Source organism: Cherax quadricarinatus, chromosome 29 (genome assembly GCF_038502225.1).
Source record: "Cherax quadricarinatus isolate ZL_2023a chromosome 29, ASM3850222v1, whole genome shotgun sequence".
Lineage (NCBI taxonomy): Eukaryota > Metazoa > Arthropoda > Malacostraca > Decapoda > Parastacidae > Cherax > Cherax quadricarinatus.
Genome location: NC_091320.1, coordinates 21,032,526 through 21,053,223, shown reverse-complemented (window position 1 = coordinate 21,053,223; position 20,698 = coordinate 21,032,526). Strand labels below are relative to the sequence as shown.

The window sequence follows — 20,698 nt, the reverse complement described above, 5'->3', positions numbered from 1 at the left end:
TTGTACTACTTCACTATTGTAAATCTAATTAATCACTGCAGTTACCTAACTTTAATATCAGTATGCAATAAGATATATTAAAATGTACTGCTCCATAACCTGTGTCATTATAGAGTAAGAATTAGTATTAGTCTGCCTGAAATGCCTAGGCATGCTAGTGGCCTTCCTTTTAATTAATATTTCATAATACATAAACCACACATTGTAAGCTTTACAAACAAATAAATATTTCAATTTCAATTTCATTCTTTCAAGGAAAAGGCACTATCAAAATAAGCCTCATGTCGCATGACTTTACATCTTAGGATGAAGCGGGTGCAGTGGCCATTAAGACGGTGGAGCTGGACGACCATCTGGGAGGAGTACCTGTCCAACACAGAGAAGTGGAGGGTCATGAGTCGTCACTCTTCCTCTCCAGGTGAGTTGCATCACTACCTGAGTGGAACACCTCTCCATCTTGTTGATTTAGGAACTTGTCTCTCTTGTGCTTACTGGATACAACTTTGAGCCTCTGCCAGATAATTGTAATTTGTTCATTAAAGTTATGATAAATATGGTTAAAAAAATTCTTGATTAACACTATCTCGGTTAAAAAAAAGTAAGTGAAATATTTGCATTTATAAAAGCAAATGGGTTTAATGATCTCATGCAAATTTAGTTCTTCACATAAATATTTCATACAATTTTTTACCTGTTGAGGTCTTGTTTTATTTGTTTTAGGTTGAGATATTTAAACTTCTTGAGTTATGCTATAACTGAATGTTTTATATCTTAAATTTGTAGTCTTAAGACTTGTGCACTATTGTATATCACTGATAGACTGACTCACTTGATTATTTTACACTAGTCTTGGGTTGGGCTTCAGAAGAGTCAATTAAGTGGAGTTGTGAATTACACTTCAGTATATGTACATCTTTTTCTAACTGCATATTGCATGTATTTTTCCAGTAATGATAATAACATGGTATATTGTGGTATCAATCTGATTATTAAACTATAAAACCAACAGTAATTTTCTTTCTTTCTGGTGGATCACGGTCTGATCAATCAGGCTGTTAATGCTGGCCGCATGCAGATTGATGTACAAACCACAGCTGGTCAGGTACTGACTTTAGGTGTCTGTCCACTACCTTCTTGAAGACAGCCAGGGGTCTATTGGCACATATTATATTGTCTCTTAGTGCACACGTGGCACCCTTGCTTGTCATTGGGGGGATGTTGCATCTCCTGCCGAGTCTTTTGCTTTCATGGGGAGTGATTTTTCATGAGCAAGTTTGGTGCCAATCCCTCTAGGATGTATCTTTCTTGCCTCCATTCCAGGGAATACAAATCAAGGGTCTTCAACCGTTCCCAGTAATTTAGGTGCTTGATCGCACTTATGTGTGCCTTGAAAGTTCTTTGTACACTCTCCAGGTTAGCAGTTTTGCCTGCCTTGAAGGAGACAGTTACTTGTACAGAAGAATTCCAGCCTAGAGAGAACAAGCGATTTGAAGAGAATCATCATGGGCTTGGTGTCCCTAGTTTTGAAGGTTCTCATTATCCATCCTATCATTTTTCTAGCAGATGCCGTAGATACATTGTTGTGGTCTTTGAAGGTGAGATCCTCTGACATTATCACTCCCAGATCCTTCACATTACTGTTTTGCTCTATAGTATGGTTAGAATTTGTTGTATATCCTGATACAGTTTTAATTGCCTGAAGTTTTCCATATCTGAGTAGTTCAAATTTCTCTTCGTTGAACTTCATATTGTTTTGAGTGGCGCATTTGACGATTTGGTTGATGTCCACTTGGAGTCTTGCAGTGTCTTTGATGGGGGACACTATCATCAATATATAAAAATTATGGATATGGTATGATTCTTCAATTTGACTGCTCATACACAGGTTCAAGAAAGGTGTGAGGTACCTGAAAGGAGGTGTGGCCTCCGGGTTCCACCACGTTGACCCAGATGCACCATACCCAGCACGTCTCTTCCATGTTAAGGGCCGCAGGAATGTCCGTATCAGACAGGTATGTTTCCTAATGGTCTTTTTTTTTTTAACATGGATCAATTTTATGATATAAGAGCTGTTATCCTACCTCAGTTCATTTCAAAGCCTATCACTATCTAAGGTATACTACCACCCCTTGGGATGCTACCCACAAAAGTCAACTAGCACCTACTGACTGCTAGGTGAATAGAGACAGCAGGTGTAAACAAACATGCCTGACATTTCCACCTGTGCCAGGGATTTAACTATGGACACTCAGTATGTGAGCTGAGGATGCTACCAACCAAGCCATGGGACACTGATTTGTGTCCTTCAAGTATACAGCGGTACCCTGAGTTTCGGACGTGATTCATTCCAGAAGGCTGTTTGAGTGCTGTTACCGAACAAATTTATTCCCATAAGGAATAATGTAAATTAGATTAGTCTGTTTCAGACTCCCAAAAATATACTTACAAAAGCACTTACAATAATACACTTACATAATTGTTCGAGTTGGGAGTACAGTGGACCCCTGGTTAACGATATTTTTTCACTCCAGAAGTATGTTCAGGTGCCAGTGCTGACCGAATTTGTTCCCATAAGGAATATTGTGAAGTAGATTAGTCCATTTCAAACCCCCAAACATACACGTACAAACGCACTTACATAAATACACTTACATAATTGGTCGCATTCGGAGGTGATCGTTATGCGGGGGTCCACTGTAGTATGAAACTTGGGGTACCACTGTATTTGGTTTTTCTCAAAAGTGTATATGAAGTTCAACAAAACTTGATGAAGAATCTTACCTTAGTGTGAGATGGCCCGTGTGTTAAAAAAAAATAGTACGTATATTGTATAGTGATGACTAAAATAAATTAGGACAAAGTTCAATGATGCACTTTTAGTATTATTACAAGTCCATATACCTGTATTTCAGTATTTAGTATTACATGTTAGAATAAACAATAAAGGCTGGCAAAGTAAGAACTGGCTGTAATTGTGCTATATCGGATGTTATTGCAGGTTGAAGCTAATGTAAGCTCCATGAATAAAGGTGACTGCTTCATCTTGGATTGTGGGTCCACTGTGTATACTTACATGGGGTCCAGCAGCAGGAGGATGGAACGACTCAAGGCCATCCAGGCTGCAAATGCTGTTCGTGATGATGATCATGCTGGGAAAGCAAAAGTTGTTATTATTGGTGAGTTAATTCACTGTTTCTGGGCTTCAGGATTTCTGCTATCAGAACATAATTATTTTACTTTATATTCACTACTCAGTGGTACAGGTTAAACCTCACTAATCCGGCAAGCATGGGACCAGACAGGTGCCAGAGTAGCAGAGATTTCAAACCAGTGAATGCCAGACCAGTGAGGTTCATCCTGTACTCTATTTTGAAGAATTACTGAATGACTCTCGCAGTTCCAATAGCAATAGTTCTTATTTGATGAGTACTTATTTGTAAGTAATTTTTTGCTATACAGTGGAACCTTGGTTGTCGACTGCCACTTCATTGTTTGTCAAACAAATTGGTTTTCGAGAAAAAAATGTCCTGGTTTTTGTACATTCTCTTGGTTGTCGGCCGACAATGCGAAAGGCTTGGGTCATGTGCTTACAGAATGCGCACTGGACAATGCCAGGACACAAGCCAATGAAAGACAGGCTCATTCTGTTATTGTGTGGTAATGCAAGCAGGGACTTGAAATTGAAGCCCTTGTTTATCATTCTGAAAATCTACAAGTTTTTAAGAACAACAACGTTATGAAAAACACATTGGCTGTAATTTGGAGGGCTGACACGAAAACTTGGGTTTCAAGACAGTTTTTTATTGAGTGGGTTCATGAGGTCTGCACCCACTGTCAAAAAGTACCTCATTACAAAACAGTTGCCCTTTAACTTATGGATAATGCTCCTGCTCACCTTCCAAGCTTGGAACACGAGTTGCTGGAGGAGTTCAGTTTTATAACTGAAGTTCTAGCCACTCCTCTCATCCAGCCCATGGACCAACAGGTCATTTCTGACTTCAAGAAACTCTACAGCAAAGCACTTTCTGAAGGTGCTTTGCAATCACTTCAGAAACAAATTTAACCCTTAGGGACTTCAGGGAGGACCATTTCAATATCCTCGCCTGCTTGAGGCTTATAGACAAAACCTGGGGAATGTGTCTTCCAGGACCATGCAGTCACCATGTAAGAAATTGTGGCTTGACTTTGTGGCACCCAGGGATTTTGAAGACTTGGAAGATGATCCTGGCCTGGCCTGGAGGTGACTGAAGATGATGTGGAGGAGTTGGTGGAGGAGCATTGAACTGAACTCACCACAGAAGAACTTGTAGACCTTCAGAAGGAGCAGCAACAGATTGTAGTGAGGGAGCTGTCATCAGAGGAAGAGGAAGGAAGGGATATGTTCCTGTTGCACTTGTCAAGGAAATGTGTGCTAAATGGCACGAAGTACAGGAGTTTGCTGAAAAATTCCATCCAGACAAAGCAGTGGCCATCTATCTCTAACATGTAGAATGACAGTGTAATGTCTCAATTTAGACAAGTGTTAAAATAGAGCCTGAAACAAACCTCGCTGGACAGGTTTTTAGTGAGAAAAAGAACCAGTGAGCCAGAAGGTGTTAGTGGTGAAAAGAGACAAAGAAGAGAAACAACACCAGGACCTTTGCCTGACATATTAACCCTTAAACTGTCCAAACGTAGATCTGCGTTGACATGCGTAGTGCTCTGAATGTAGATCTGCGTCCAGTTTTACATGCTTTCAAATGGAGAAAATAAAGGTCGGAGTGCTACGCACGTCAACGTACATCTATGTTTGGACAGTTTAAGGGTTAATAAGTGACTCATCTTCCAAGCAATAACATACCCTCTCCTCTCCTCCACCTCTTGCTTTCAGTATGCCATTAATTCTCCTCTGACAGGTAAAAGGCAGTTAAATTTTCATTTACTGTACAGTATTTCAGTTAAAGTTTTTTTTAGTATTCATTTTTACAGTTTTATGTAGTAGTTAGTATCTTTTTAATAAAAGTCGCAGTAAGAATTATCATGCAATCCAATGTTAGACACCACATCCCCCCACTCTTCAAAAACCTAAACTTACTGTACAGAACATTCACACCTACTACTGTGCAACCTACATTTACAGAACCATAAATTCTAATACAGTAGGGCCCCGCTTTATGGCGTTTTGCTTTATGGGCTTCCACTAATATGAACATTTCAAATTATGACCAAAATTCGCTATACGGCTCCCCCCCCCTGGCTTTCTAATACGGTCACTGCGCCCCCATCAGGTTTGTTTATATTCTCTGTGAGCACTGTGTCTCTCCATTATGTCTGGAATCTTTCCAAAATTTCAAGTGTTTTTAAAAGTTATTTCATATTTTATATATACAGTGGACCCCTGGTATTCGATGTTAATCCGTTCCTGAGAGCTCATCAGATACCAAAAATATCAAAAACCGAATCAATTTTCCCCATAAAAAATAATGGAAATCAAATTAATCCGTGCAAGACACCCAAAAGTATAAAAAAACAAATTTTACCACATGAAATATTAAGTTTAATGCAATAGAATAACTACAATAACAATAACAATAGAATAATAACAATAGAATAATTGACACTTACCTTTAATGAAGATCTGGTGATGATTGATGGGATGGGAGGAGGGGAGAGTGTTGAAGTTGTTAATGTTTAGAAGGGGAATCCCCTTCCGTTAGGACTTGAGGTAGCAAGTCCTTTTCCGGGGTTACTTCCCTTCTTCTTTTAACCCTTTGAGGGTCGACAGGCCCTCTCCGAAACTCGTTCTCAGGGTCGGCCAAATTTAAAAAAAAAAAAATTATTTTCTCTTATAAAAAGATAGAGAATCTTTTCCCGATCATAAAGACACCAAAAGTTTGAAATTTGATAGAAAACTTACGGAATTATGCTCTCGCAAAGTTAACGGTCTCGGCGATGTTTACGCATCGGTGATTTTGCCCACTTTGAGCCCCATTTTCGGCCAATTTCACTGTACTAGTCGACACAAAACATGAATATTTCGCTAGAACTCCATTTTTTCTATCGAATGGGTGCAAGAAACCACTCATTTATGAAATTCAACTATCCAATACAGTGGTCAGAATATAGCAATTTTGCCAATTTCACACAAATTTCAAAAGATGCCAATTTCCGAATAGGGTCCAGAATAAACAAGAAAGACATTCCTGGCACTAAAATGACATTTCCTCTGGTCATTAGTCACGTCTCAAGGCCCCTCTTATATTCTTTTGCTTTCCACTTTGAATTTTTATTCTCACAAAAAATAGAAGATTTACTGTTATGCAGACTACTGCATTAGTGTAAGAAATGGTATAAATATTATTGGTGCACTTGTGAAAGAATATTAGACTCACCAGTTGACGTGTATTGCACGCTTGGCACAATTTGTTTACTTTTGAAGTTTGGTAAAAATCGAACATTTCTGCTACTTTGAGCTCAATTTCAAGGCACTTTTCTTTGTAAAACCAGTCAAAATCATCTCAATTTCTGTAATATGTCTTCCATTCTATAAAATGAGACCAAGAAAACTAGAATACAACAATAAATACCATACGAAAATACACTGCAAAGTCGCTGATTTATTAAAAAAAAATGGTCAAAGTTTTTTTTTCTCATTATGCACTGTGTGCTGCAGGATTTTTTTTAGACTGTGCACACTGACCACATAGACCCATTCTTTCATATGAAGGCCTACCAGCTTTCTCCCACTAGATTTGAGGCCGCTAGAATTTATGAGTACTAGTACGTCAAAAACCCCTACACGTAAGACGTACTAGTACGACGAAAACCCTCAAAGGGTTAATGCCACTAGGACCAGCTTGAGAGTCACTGGACCTCTGTCACACAACAAATCTGTCCATAGAGCTCTGTACCTCCCGTTCCTTTACGATTTGTCTAAAATGGGTCACAACATTGTCATTGTAATAGTCACCAGCACGGCTTGCAATAGCTGTGTCAGGGTGATTTTCATCCATAAAGGTTTGCAGTTCAACCCACTTTGCACACCTTTCCTTAATTTTTGAAGTAGCCACAATGGATTCCACAACTGGCATAGGCTTCTCAGGGTTAGCCCCAAACCCTTCAAAATCTTTCTTAATTTCCATACTAATTCTCACCCTTTTTACCACAGGGTTGGCACTAGAAGCTTTCTTGGGGCCCATGGTGACTTATTTTACAGAAACAAGCACCAAAAACAGTGATAATTTGGAATGTACCGAATGTATCTTTAGATGCGTGCACACTGCCTGGCTTGTAAACACTGGCACACACGGGGCAGTTCAGGCCACACGTGGACACGTCTCGTATGAATCGCATCGAATACTGGGTTTTCGATCGGATACTGAGGCGAAATTTTTGCGTTAAAATGCATCGAATACCGGATTTATCGAATACCGATGGCATCGAATACCAGGGGTCCACTGTACTCTGATAATTACATATACTTACGTATACCTGTACCTAAATATACTTACACACCATGTTGGTGTGCAAGTACACATTAAAATCAGTAAGAGTGTCTTATGTCTCAAGATACCGTATTTTCAAATCAAATTAAATCAAAGTTTATTCTCTATAAGGATTACAATGCAGGGTTTACAGATTTTTGGTTATTGTGTGGTTTACATGTAATAAAATACTAATTACAGAGGGGGCCACTAGTACACCTAGCAAGGCTAGGCATTTTGGGCAAACTTAGATTAATTCTTAACTCTAAATTATTACAAATTGTGGAGTAAGTTGACTAAATACTAAGTGACTAAATACTAGTTTGTGAGTTTAGCAATGTGAATGCTTTTGTTTTGGCACAATACATAGTTTCTATATTGGAGTATCACAGGCAAACTTGTGACTAGTTAGGAATCATTATTTTAAGATTAAGATACATATTTCTGTGCTTATAGTCAAATGGGTGAATGAGTGAGTGTAAGTGTAACCACCAGGTGGTTTTTATGTAGTTAGTTGACGGGGCATATCAGGGAGATAAGATGTTTTCTAACGGTAGTTTTGAAGGTGATGAATGTGTCTGCAGTTCTAGAGTTTTCAGGTAGGGTGTTCCAGATTTTAGGGCCTTTGACATACATTGAATTTTTGTATAGATTTAGTCGGACACGGGGAATGTCGTAGAGATGTTTGTGTCTGGTGTTATGCTTGTGGGTCCTGTCACAACTATCAATAAAGCATTTTAGGTTAGGGTTAATATTGGAATTTAAGGTCTTGTATATGTAGATTGCACAGTAGTAAGTGTGGATGTTCTGAACAGGGAGTAAGTTTAGATCTATGAAGAGTATGGGGGTGTGTTGCCAGGGATGGGATTTAGTGATTATTCTTACTGCAACTTTTTGTTGAGTTATTATTGGCTTTAGGTGTATTGCTGCAGTTGATCCCCAAGCACAAATAGCATAGGTGAGGTATGGATAAATGAGTGAATGGTGTAGTGTGAGAAGGGCATTTTGTGGCACATAGTATCATATCTTGGAGAGGATCCCAACTGTTTTGGATACTTTTTTTGATGTGTTGGATATGGGTGCTGAAATTCAGGTTGTTGTAGAGGTATAGGCTTAGGAATTTGCCCTCATTATGTCTGGCAATTAGAGTGCTGTCACTCTTAATGTTTAGTTGTGCAGCACCTGCTCTGCTACCAAACATAATATAGTAGGTTTTGTCAGTGTTAAGTGTAAGTTTATTGGCTGTCATCCAAGTTGATATTTTGAGCAGCTCCTCATTAACAATGGTGTTGAGGGTGGCAAGATTAGGGTGAGAGATGACATAAGTCGTGTCGTCAGCAAAGAGAATGGGTTTCAGGTGTTGGGATACGTTTGGAAGATCATTGATGTAAATGAGGAAGAGCAGGGGTCCAAGGACACTTCCCTGTGGAACTCCAGTATCAAGTGGCCGTGTTGATGATGCTCTGTCTTTAATGGTGACATACTGATACCTGCCAATTTGGATTCAGGAAAAATAAAAGCACTAATGATGCAATTATAAAAATGCTAGATCTGCTTTACACAGCATTGGAAAATAAGGAATATCCACTAGGAATTTTTATTGACCTAAGAAAAGCTTTTGACACAGTAGACCATGGCATCCTACTCCACAAACTTGACCATTATGGTATAAGAGGCCATGCGCTTGCATATTTCAAATCTTACCTTACTAATAGGTATCAGTATGTCACCATTAAAGACACAGCATCAACAACACAGCCACTTGATACTGGAGTTCCGCAGGGAAGTGTCCTTGGTCCCCTGCTCTTCCTCATATACATCAATGATCTTCCAAACATATCTCGACACCTGAACCCCATTCTCTTTGCTGACGACACGACTTATGTCATCTCTCACCCTAATCTTGCCAATAAACTTACAGCCAATAAACTTACGCTTAACGTTGACAAAACCTACTACATTATGTTTGGTAGCAGAGCAGGAGATGCGCAAATTAACATTAAGATCGACAACACTCTAATTACCAGGCATAATGAGGGCAAATTCCTAGGCCTATACCTCGACAACAACCTGAACTTCAGCACCCATATCCAACACATAACCAAAAAAGTATCCAAAACGGTTGGGATCCTCTCCAAGATACGATACTACGTGCCGCAAACTGCCCTTCTCACACTATACCATTCACTTATATATCCATACCTCACCTATGCTATCTGTGCTTGGGGTTCAACTGCAGCAACACACCTAAAGCCAATAATAACCCAACAAAAAGCCGCAGTAAGAATAATCACTAAATCCCATCCCTGGCAACACACCCCCCCACTCTTCATAGATCTAAACTTACTCCCTGTTCAGTACATCCACACTTACTACTGTGCAATCTACATCTACAGGACCTTAAATTCCAATATTAACCTTGACCTAAAACGCTTTCTTGATAGTTGTGACAGAACCCACAGGCACAACACCAGACACAAACATCTCTATGACATTCCCCGTGTCCGACTAAACCTTTACAAAAATTCAATGTATGTCAAAGGCCCTAAAATCTGGAACACCCTACCTGAAAATTCTAAAACTGCAGACACATTCATCACCTTCAAAACTACCATCAGAAAACATCTTATCTCCCTGACACACCCTGTCAAATAATTATACGAATACCACCTGGTGGTTTACACTTACACTCACTCACCCATAAACAGAAATATCAGTCTCAATTTCAAAATAATGAATCTTAACTAGTCATAAGTTGGCCTGTTAAACTCACAATCTAGTATTTAGTCACTTAGCCATAATACCAACTTACCTCATAATTTTGTAATATTTTAAACTTAAGATTTAATCTAAGTCTGTCCGAAATGCCTAGCCATGCTAAGCGTTCTAGTGGTACACTCTGTAATCACAATTTTACTACATGTAAACCACACAATAACCAAATTCTGTAAACTCAGCATTGTAATACTTATAGAGATTAAAGTTTGAATTGAATTGAATTGAATTGAATATTAGTAAGGTAGAATTTGAAATATGCAAGCGCATGGCCTCTTATACCATAATGGTCAAGTTTGTGGAGTGGGATGCTGTGGTCTATTGTGTCAAAAGCTTTTCTTAGGTCAATAAAAATTATTATTCAGTAATAATCCCTGAGTCTCATTAAATGTATATTACATTAATATACACATTTTCATTAAACCATCTATGACATTTTTTCAAGATTATATAATAAACACAATACATAACATATAAACATGATAAATACACCCCACAGTAGAATAAATTAACATAAATATGAGATGTGGTAGCTAGAAAACTTGCAGGAGTGATGGGAAGAATAACGTTTTCTCTAGTCCAACATCAGAGAAAATGTGTATACTGGGGGTAACTGTAGAAAATTATTCCTTTCGTATGCCTTCACTCGTCCGACTAAACCTTTACAAAAATTCAATGTATGTCAAAGGCCCTAAAATCTGGAACACCCTACCTGAAAATTCTAAAACTGCAGACACATTCATCACCTTCAAAACTACCATCAGAAAACATCTTATCTCCCTGATACACCCTGTCAAATAATTATACGAATACCACCTGGTGGTTCACACTTACACTCACTCACCCATTTGACCATAAACAGAAATATCAATCTCAATTTCAAAATAATGAATCTTAACTAGTCATAAGTTGGCCTGTTAAACTCACAAACTAGTATTTAGTCACTTAGCCATAATACCAACTTACCTCATAATTTTGTAATATTTTAAACTTAAGATTTAATCTAAGTCTGCCCGAAATGCCTAGCCATGCTAAGCGTTCTAGTGGTACACTCTGTAATCACAATTTTACTACATGTAAACCACACAATAACCAAATTCTGTAAACTCAGCATTGTAATCCTTATAGAGAATAAACTTTGAATTTGAATTTGAATTGAACTCAGAGTGCCATTTCTTCTAAAAATGGTGTTACATGAGAATGGGAGTGTTGCTCTTTATTTATTCTACTGTATCAATGTGGAGACAAATTGTACACATTGTAACATGTACACAAACCAGTGTACACATTGTAACATGTACACAAACCAGTGTACACACTGTAACATGTACACAAACCAGTGTACACATTGTAACATGTACACAAACCAGACGCATATACCTGGTTTCTTTGCAAAACTCTCATTCGCCTGGTTTGTTTACATAACTCCGTGCCTGTCCTCTCTCACGTATTCATTCTCCCTCTCTCTCGTTTATTCATTTTATCTCATTTACTCACCTCTGATCCTACGTTAAGACTACAAGTATTTTAAGGTAAGTAATGAGTGAACTGTATATGCATTAAATCACACTGGGACGCTTTAAATGTCATAGAATATTATGTGTGGGTGGGGTGGCCTGGTATGGTAGCCTGGCTGGTTACCATACATACCACACTTGATTTCTTACAATAAATACTACTCATCTCGCCCTACATTAAGACTACAAATATTTTAAGGTAAGTAATGATTGTACTATAGTATGTGTATTATAATTTTTTATTTTTTTGATACCTAGTTCTATTGCTACCGTAATACATATGTTTATGTAAACTTGTCATCTAGTACATACAGTGGAACCTCTACTTAGGAGTTTAATCCATTCTGTGACCTTGCTCACATCTGGATTTGCTCATTTGCAGAGTCAATTTTCCTCATTTAAATTTATTGACATGCAATTAATCTGTTCCAGCTCTCAGGAGGCACGACAAGATACTTCAATATTTTCCTAATATCATCAATACGGCTTATTTATCTATCACAATTTATCTAATATGACATAATAAACAATATAAATAACATAGAAACCTGATATATACTCTAGAATGACCAAAATATGTCATTCACGTAGTGGTATCGGCGGCGTCGGCGGCAGACGAGAGTTTGTCTGGAGACAGGACTAAATACTCCTTGAATATTTTGCTAATATCAATTCTAAGGCTTATTTATCTATCACAGTTCTTTTAATATGACATAATAAATAATATAAATAACATAGAAACCTAATATGTACTTTAGAATGAATAAAATGTCATTATGTGACAAGTGGAGGCGGCCACAACTGCTTCAGCATTGCTGTGGTAATCACTGCCATCTAATGATGGCCTTTTGAAGCCATCTATTATTATAATTATTATTAAATAATACATTATTATTATACATGTATTATTATACATATTATTATACATATTATTATTATATATTATTATACTATTATTATTATTATTATTATTACATTATAAATAATTTGTAATTTTTATTCACACAAAAAAACAGAAGATTTACTGTTATGCAGACTACTGCATTATTGTAATAATTGTATAAATGATGTCAACCCATTCATGACTGCATATTGGAATGGACAGTTACATCATTTGTTTACTCTTGAACATCACCAAAGACTCGAACATTTCTGCTACTTTGAGCTCAGTTTCAAGGTACTTTTCATTGTGAAACCAATCAAAATCATATCTATTTCTGTAATATATCTTCTATCAAATGAGACCAAAAAAACAAGAATACAACTATAAAAACCATACAAAAATACTGCTAAGGGGTGGCTAATGGCTGAAAAGTGAACTCCATTATTTATGGTCCGATTTCTTTCATTTTTGGTGAACGTTAAGAAGCATCTTTCCATCATACATTGCCAAAGTTTCAGTAAGATAGTCCAACAAACAACTGAGATCCAGTTCCCTAGATCAAGAGCAAGAGCCCCTCACCAGCATCAAGGAACCTCCCTTAAGGCCTGCTTGCATCTGGAAATTTCGTACGCATCTGGAAGCAAAAAATCGACTGAGCGACTCCTTGTACAGTGGAACCTCAAATTTTGAGCATATAGCTTATCGAACTCTTCGAAAATCGACCTCTTTTTTCGAACCAACTTTGTCCCTATTATCGAACTCGCCCCTATTTTTGAACCACTGAGTACCAGACCTGTCCGCCAGTCCACTCTGTCCGCATCCCCGCGCAGGTGCTGTGAGCCAGTCTATGCTCTCATTCAAACATTTTACGATTAATTCGTTGTGTTTAGTGCTTGTGGGACTGTGAAATAAGCTACCATGAGCCCAAACAAACTTGCTACTGGTACCCCTGTGGTAAAGAAAGTGAGAAACACTATAGATGTGAAGAAGAAAATAATACAAAGGCGCCAGAAACAGAGGACTGTGGACAGTTATTTTGTGAGACAGGGGTCCAGTGAGTCATGCTGGTCCTAGTAGCATTAAAAGACAGAGAAGGGAAGTAACCCCAAGGAGGGCTTTGATACCTAAAGTCCTTATGGAGGGGGATTCCCCTTCCAAACACTGACCCCAACTCCCTCTCTCCTCCTCCCTATCTTCCAGATGCCATCACCAATCTTCAGTGAAGGTAAGTAAAAATCTTATTTAATGTTTATTTAAATTTATTAATACATAATTGTACACTATATTTGTTGTGTGTATGTAAAACTATAATTCTCTGTAAAATGTATTTTTTTTGTGAATAGTTTTGGGTTTTTGGAATGGATTAATTGTATTTCCATTATTTCTTATGGGAAATATTGCTTCGCTTTTCAAACTTTTCGAATTTAGAACTAGCTCCTGGAATGGATTAAGTTCGAAATTTGAGGTTCCACTGTATCTGGAAAAACTTGCATGTGGATGCACTTGTAAGTAGAGGTTCCACTGTATTTATATGCATTTATAAGTGGAAAAAAAGTTGTTCCACCTTACGGTGATTTCTGCTTTATGGCGGTAGCCTGGAACTTAACCTGCCATGTAAGTGGGGCCCTATTGTATTGATAGTTGCACCAGGACCCATAGACACAATACCAGGCCCAAAAATCTCTATGACATTCCTTGTGTCCTGCTAAATCTCTACAAAAATTTGGTGTTTATAAAAGGGCCTAAAATCTGGAACTCCCTGCCTGAAAACTCTAGAACTGCAGACTCATCCACCATTTTCAAAAGTACCATTAAAAACCATCTTATCTCCCTAACACACCCCATCATCAGCTAACTACATGAAAACCACCTATTCTCTTTTTTGTATCATGAACACATCCAAAACAAAATAGGCTTACTCTCGTTATCTATAATTCCCCCTAATTTACACATACACTCACCCAAATGACTGTAAAAATAAAATTCCTAATGCAGCCTCTCCTCACTTAACGACGTACTCGTTTACTGATGCCTTGGACTTACGATGGGGTCTCTGACCAGTATTCATACCTAAATAATATATATTAGTGCTGATTTCCTCTATTTTTATTTCAGTATACAGTACACTACTGTATAAACATTTAACCCTTTGAGGGTTTTGGTCGTACTAGTACGTCTTACTTGTAGGGGTTTTTGACGTACTAGTACAGTGGACCCCCGCTTAACGATCACCTCCAAATGCGACCAATTATGTAAGTGTATTTATGTAAGTGCGTTTGTACGTGTATGTTTGGGGGTCTGAAATGGACTAATCTACTTCACAATATTCCTTATGGGAAAAAATTCGGTCAGTACTGGCACCTGAACATACTACTGGAATGAAAAAAGTTCGTTAACCGGGGGTCCACTGTACTCATAAATTCTAGCGGCCTCAAATCTAGTGGGAGAAAGCTGGTAGGCCTTCATATGAAAGAATGGGTCTATGTGGTCAGTGTGCACAGTCTAAAAAAAAATCCTGCAGCACACAGTGCATAATGAGAAAAAAAAAACTTTGACCATTTTTTTTTAATAAATCAGCGACTTTGCAGTGTATTTTCGTATGGTATTTATTGTTGTATTCTAGTTTTCTTGGTCTCATTTTATAGAATGGAAGACATATTACAGAAATTGAGATGATTTTGACTGGTTTTACAATGAAAGGTGCCTTGAAATTGAGCTCAAAGTAGCAGAAATGTTCGATTTTTACCAAACTTCAAAAGTAAACAAATCGTGCCAAGCGTGCAATACACGTCAACTGGTGAGTCTAATATTCTTTCACAAGTGCACCAATAATATTTATACCATTTTTTACACTAATGCAGTAGTCTGCATAACAGTAAATCTTACATTTTTTGTGAAAATAAAAATTCAAAGTGGAAAGCAAAAGAATATAAGAGGGGCCTTGAGACGTGACTAATGACTAGAGGAAATGTCATTTTAGTGCCAGGAATGTCTTTCTTGTTTATTCTGGACCCTATTCGGAAATTGGCATCTTTTGAAATTTGTGTGAAATTGGCAAAATTGCTAAATTCTGACCACTGTACTGGATAGTTGAGTTTCATAAATGGGTGGTTTCTTGCACCCATTCGATAGTAAAAATGGAGTTCTAGCGAAATATTCATGTTTTTTGTCGACTAGTACAGTGAAATTGGCCGAAAATGGGGCTCAAAGTGGGCAAAATCGCCGATGCCTGAACATCGCCGAGACCGCTAACTTTGCGAGAGCATAATTCCGTAAGTTTTCTATCAAATTTCAAAGTTTTGGTGTCTTTATGATCGGGAAAAGATTCTCTATCTTTTCATAAGAGAAAATAATTTTTTTTTTTTTTTTAAATTTGGCCGACCCTGAGAACGAGTTTCGGAGAGGGCCTGTCGACCCTCAAAGGGTTAAAAATATAACAGGAATGTTATAAATGGTGCAAAGGTGACATTAAAACAATATGAAAGATGGTTGACACAAACCCACTACCATGATAGTATGCTCCTCACTTAGCAACGAATTCGTTTAATGATACGGTCTTAGGAATGGAACTCCATCGTTAAGCGAGGAGAGGTTGTATGGCTATTGCCTAATAAATCTTAAGTTAGTCCTAAGTTTCCCCAAGATACTTTCCCAATATAGGAGCTTTAATAGTAGCAGTGTATCATGCCAAGACAAAACCATTCCCATTACAAAATTTACTAATTGTAATATTGTTATATGTTTTGTACTACCTCACTATTATAAATCTAATTACTCACTTCAGTTACCTAACTTTTATATCAGTATGCAATAAGGTATATTAAAATGTACTGCTTCATAACCTGTGTCAGTATAGAGTAAGAATTAGGATTAGTCTGCCCGAAATGCATAGGCATGCTAGAGGCCTTCTTTGTAATTAATATTTTATAATATGTAAATTACACATTATAAGCTTTGCAAGGAAATAAACATTTCATTTTCATTCATTTTCAAATTATTATATTGTCATTTGGGGTCTGGAACGGATTAATTCTATTTACCTTATGAGAAAAATTGCTTAGGTTGTCGTCCATTTTGGTTGTCGAATTGACGTCCGGAATGAATTAAATTCGAGAACCAAGGCTCCATTGTAATTGAATAGATGCACATAACAAATATATCATCACACCATTTCCCAAAACAAAGTATCCGTCAACATTGGTAATGTTGTCTTTCCTGGTTGGATATTTAGATGAAAATACATAAATTAATATTATAGTTGTTCTACAGGAAAATTTGAACATTATTTTGCAGACCAGTTCAATACAATTTTCACTTGTTCAGTATTCCTTTGTTAGAGACCTTTAATGAGTTTATAAGTAACACTCAAAATTACTTACAATCTCTTGATTAACTATTCAGGCCACTTAACAGTCCAAAACATCGCTAGCCATAATCAATAAATCTTGTCTCCTTTATTTTAGCTTAAAAAAAAAAAAAACTACCTTAGCTCATTATTTTACATTTGTTAAATAATTCAGGTGCTATTTTTTAGCTTAAGACTATTTACTTTGTTTTATACTTAATTCTAACTATAGATTCACTACAAATCTTATGATTACAAGCATTGATCCAGATACCAACCTCTTATTTAATGACTTAAATGAATCAAACAGTTACTGTAATTACTACACTGCAGAACAATCAAAGGCACTTCTCAGTGCCAACAACAACATAACTATCTTTAACTACAATATCAGATCTTTAAGCAAGCATTACGATGACCTCATAGCATTACTAAATTCCTTACATGCCAATATGTCCATCATTACACTAACTGAAACCTGGCTAAAGCCTGATAGTACAGATGTCTATGCCATTCCTGGTTACACAGCCATACACAACTGTAGGCCAGACCAACAAGGGGGTGGCACAGCCATATACTACTCAGACCAACTAGAATGTATCACTAATACTTGCACAAGAGATGAACATGGGGAATATATAATAGCCAAATTCAAATCCAAATACCTACAAAAACCTCTCACATTGATAAACATCTACAGAGTTCCACAGTCAAACATTAGCCAATTTAGTCAAAACCTAGGCAGTATGATAACTGATGCACGCATGAACAAAGATCACCTACTACTCTCAGGTGACTTCAATATAAATCTCCTGCAAGACCAGGACCCACACGTTACTGAATTCACAAACACAATGAGTAACTGTATGTTGCTACCAACAGTAACAAAACCTACAAGAGTTACAGAGACTAGTGTTTCCCTACTTGACCACATCTGGACCAACACCATATCCCCTTTAAAATCAGGCATAATTACAGATAATACCACAGACCACTACCCTACTTTCCTCATAACAACTCTTGGTAAATTACCCCAAGACACTACTAAAGTCACCTTCAGACTTCACAATGAGGCAGCCATTAATAACTTCACAACAGCAGTAGCAAACATTGACTGGCACACTGAGCTAGAAATCAATACAGATATTGACGAATGTATTAATAATTTTCTAAAAAAGACTCAATACCTCTATAACAAGCACTGCCCTAAAAAAACTAAGCAGATGACAGCTAAGAGACTGAACAGTCCCTGGCTAACACCCAGCATTCTCAAATCCATAAATACAAAACACCAATATGAAAAACAGTACAGAATGGGTCACATAACCAGAGACCAAACAAAACGTTACTCGTCAATCCTAACCAGCCTGATAAGAAGGGCAAAAAAATTGTATTATGAGAACAGATTATCCAACTTACGAGGTGATATAAAAAAGACCTGGAAAACCCTATCAGAAATTCTGGGAACAAAAAAGATATCACGAAATAGCGAAATAAAATTAGCAAAATCAGATGAAACCCAACTCCCACAAACAGAAACAGCAAACAGACTCAATGATTTCTTCTCCACTATAGGACAAAACCTTGCCAATAAAATCCCAAGCTCAGATACCCCACCAAATGACTACCTCACCGGCAACTACCCGAACACACTGTTCCTAGCTCCGACTAACCCATACGAAGTCTCCCTTATTATCAACGCACTAAAAAACAAGGCAGGAGATTTAAATACCTTACCACCCTTTATATACAAAAAAGTGTCACAAGTGCTATCACCAATCATTGCAACACTCTTCAACAAATCCATTGAATCCTCCACCTTCCCTACAGTACTCAAAATAGCAAGGGTCACCCCGATCCACAAAGGAGGAGACCAAACAGAGTTGAATAACTATAGGCCAATATCCAACTTACACCCTCTCTCAAAAATCTTCGAAAAATTAATTCATAAACGAATCTACTCCTACCTTATCTCCCAAAACATACTCAACCCCTGCCAATTTGGATTCAGGCCTAATAAAAATACTAATGATGCTATTATACACATGCTAGAACATATATACACTGCAATAGAGAAAAAAGAAGTCCCACTGGGGATCTTCATTGACTTACGTAAAGCTTTTGATACAGTTGACCATGACTTGCTCCACGTAAAATTGTCACACTATGGTATAAGAGGGCACTCCCTCAACTACCTCAAGTCATACCTCAGCAACAGAAGCCAATATGTGTACGCAAATGGGGCAAACTCTTCTGCACAACAAATTACAGTTGGTGTCCCACAGGGAAGTGTCCTTGGCCCTCTTCTCTTTCTCCTATACATAAATGACCTACCAAATGCTTCTCAATTACTCAAACCCACACTATTTGCTGATGACACAACATACGTCTTCTCCCACCCGAGCCCAGTCACGCTAGCCAATACTGTAAATACCGAATTACAGAAAATATCTACCTGGATGAGTACTAACAAACTTACACTAAACATTGACAAAACCTACTTCATTCAGTTTGGTAACAGAGCTACAGATGTCCCTCTTAACATAATGATAAACGGATCACCTATCACAAAGCTAACAGAAGGAAAATTCTTAGGAATCCACCTTGATAATAGACTCAAATTTCATACACATATACAACAAATTTCTAAGAAAATTTCCAAGACTGTAGGCATACTATCGAAGATACGGTACTATGCTCCACAGTCAGCCCTCCTGGCCCTATATCACTCTCTTATTTACCCCTATCTCACCTATGGAATTTGTGCATGGGGCTCAACAACAAGTAACCATCTCAGACCACTAATTACCCAACAAAAGGCTGCAGTTAGAATGATAACAAATTCTCACTACAGGCAGCACACTCCACCAATATTCAATACACTCAACCTACTCACCATACAAAACATCCATACTTATTACTGCACCTATTACATACATAGAACACTCAACTCTGATATTAACCCTCCCCTCAAACATCTCCTTGCCAACCTCAACAGAACACATGACCATAACACAAGGCACAGATCACTCTTTGATATTCCTCGTGTCCATCTCACGCTATGCAAAAACTCAATGCACATAAAAGGCCCTAAAATCTGGAATTCATTACCTGAAAATATAAAAGAAACACTACCTGTTTATAAATTCAAGTCTCTTCTCAAAGATCACTTACTCACCCAAAACCAAATAAATACTGAATAACTGAACCTTATAAATTGTATATCTTAAATGTTTCTCACAATTATATCACATAAATGTTAAACCTAAAACCCAATCTAACTTTATTATTTTTTAAATACACTACCAAACAGAATACTCCATTCTACTGAATTTACAACAATGCATGCAACCATATGACCTGTCTTTGTAATACTCACTTGTGCTTTATAGTAATCAGTTTACATTAATGTTTTTCACTGATTTCATCATTGCTTAGTTAATCTTAAGTTAATTTTAAGCCAGCCCGTAATGCTATGCATAGTATAAGTGGCTTTGGCATGCTGCTCTTATCTGTATTTTTTTGTACCTCTGTAAGTGTGCTCAAATTATAAATAAATAAATAAATAAAAGGATATTGAAACCTTTTGCTTGGAGAAGAGGCACGGCATAGAGATTAAGAAAAGTCACATTCCATATACGTAGACTGAAGTTCTCTGAAACTGTTCTTGTTATATCCTGTGAGTGTGAATATACCATCATCTTCACTGATTCTG

The 20,698-nt window shown here is 37.4% G+C and overlaps 1 protein-coding gene across 5 annotated transcripts in view; it reads left to right on the top strand.

The window, feature by feature from the left end:
- Gel (Gelsolin) overlaps positions 1-20,698 on the top strand; it is a 534,558-nt gene that overhangs the window by 369,423 nt on the left and 144,437 nt on the right. For all 5 annotated transcript variants that reach the window (XR_008407326.2, XM_053779357.2, XM_053779356.2 and 2 more), the window contains exons 4-6: positions 306-418; positions 1,886-2,012; positions 2,999-3,176. Coding sequence is in view for 4 of the 5 variants with exons in the window: in XM_053779357.2 (XP_053635332.1) it covers positions 306-418; positions 1,886-2,012; positions 2,999-3,176 (418 nt within the window). In the remaining variant the exon portion in view is untranslated. The remainder of the gene's footprint in view (positions 1-305; positions 419-1,885; positions 2,013-2,998; positions 3,177-20,698) is intronic.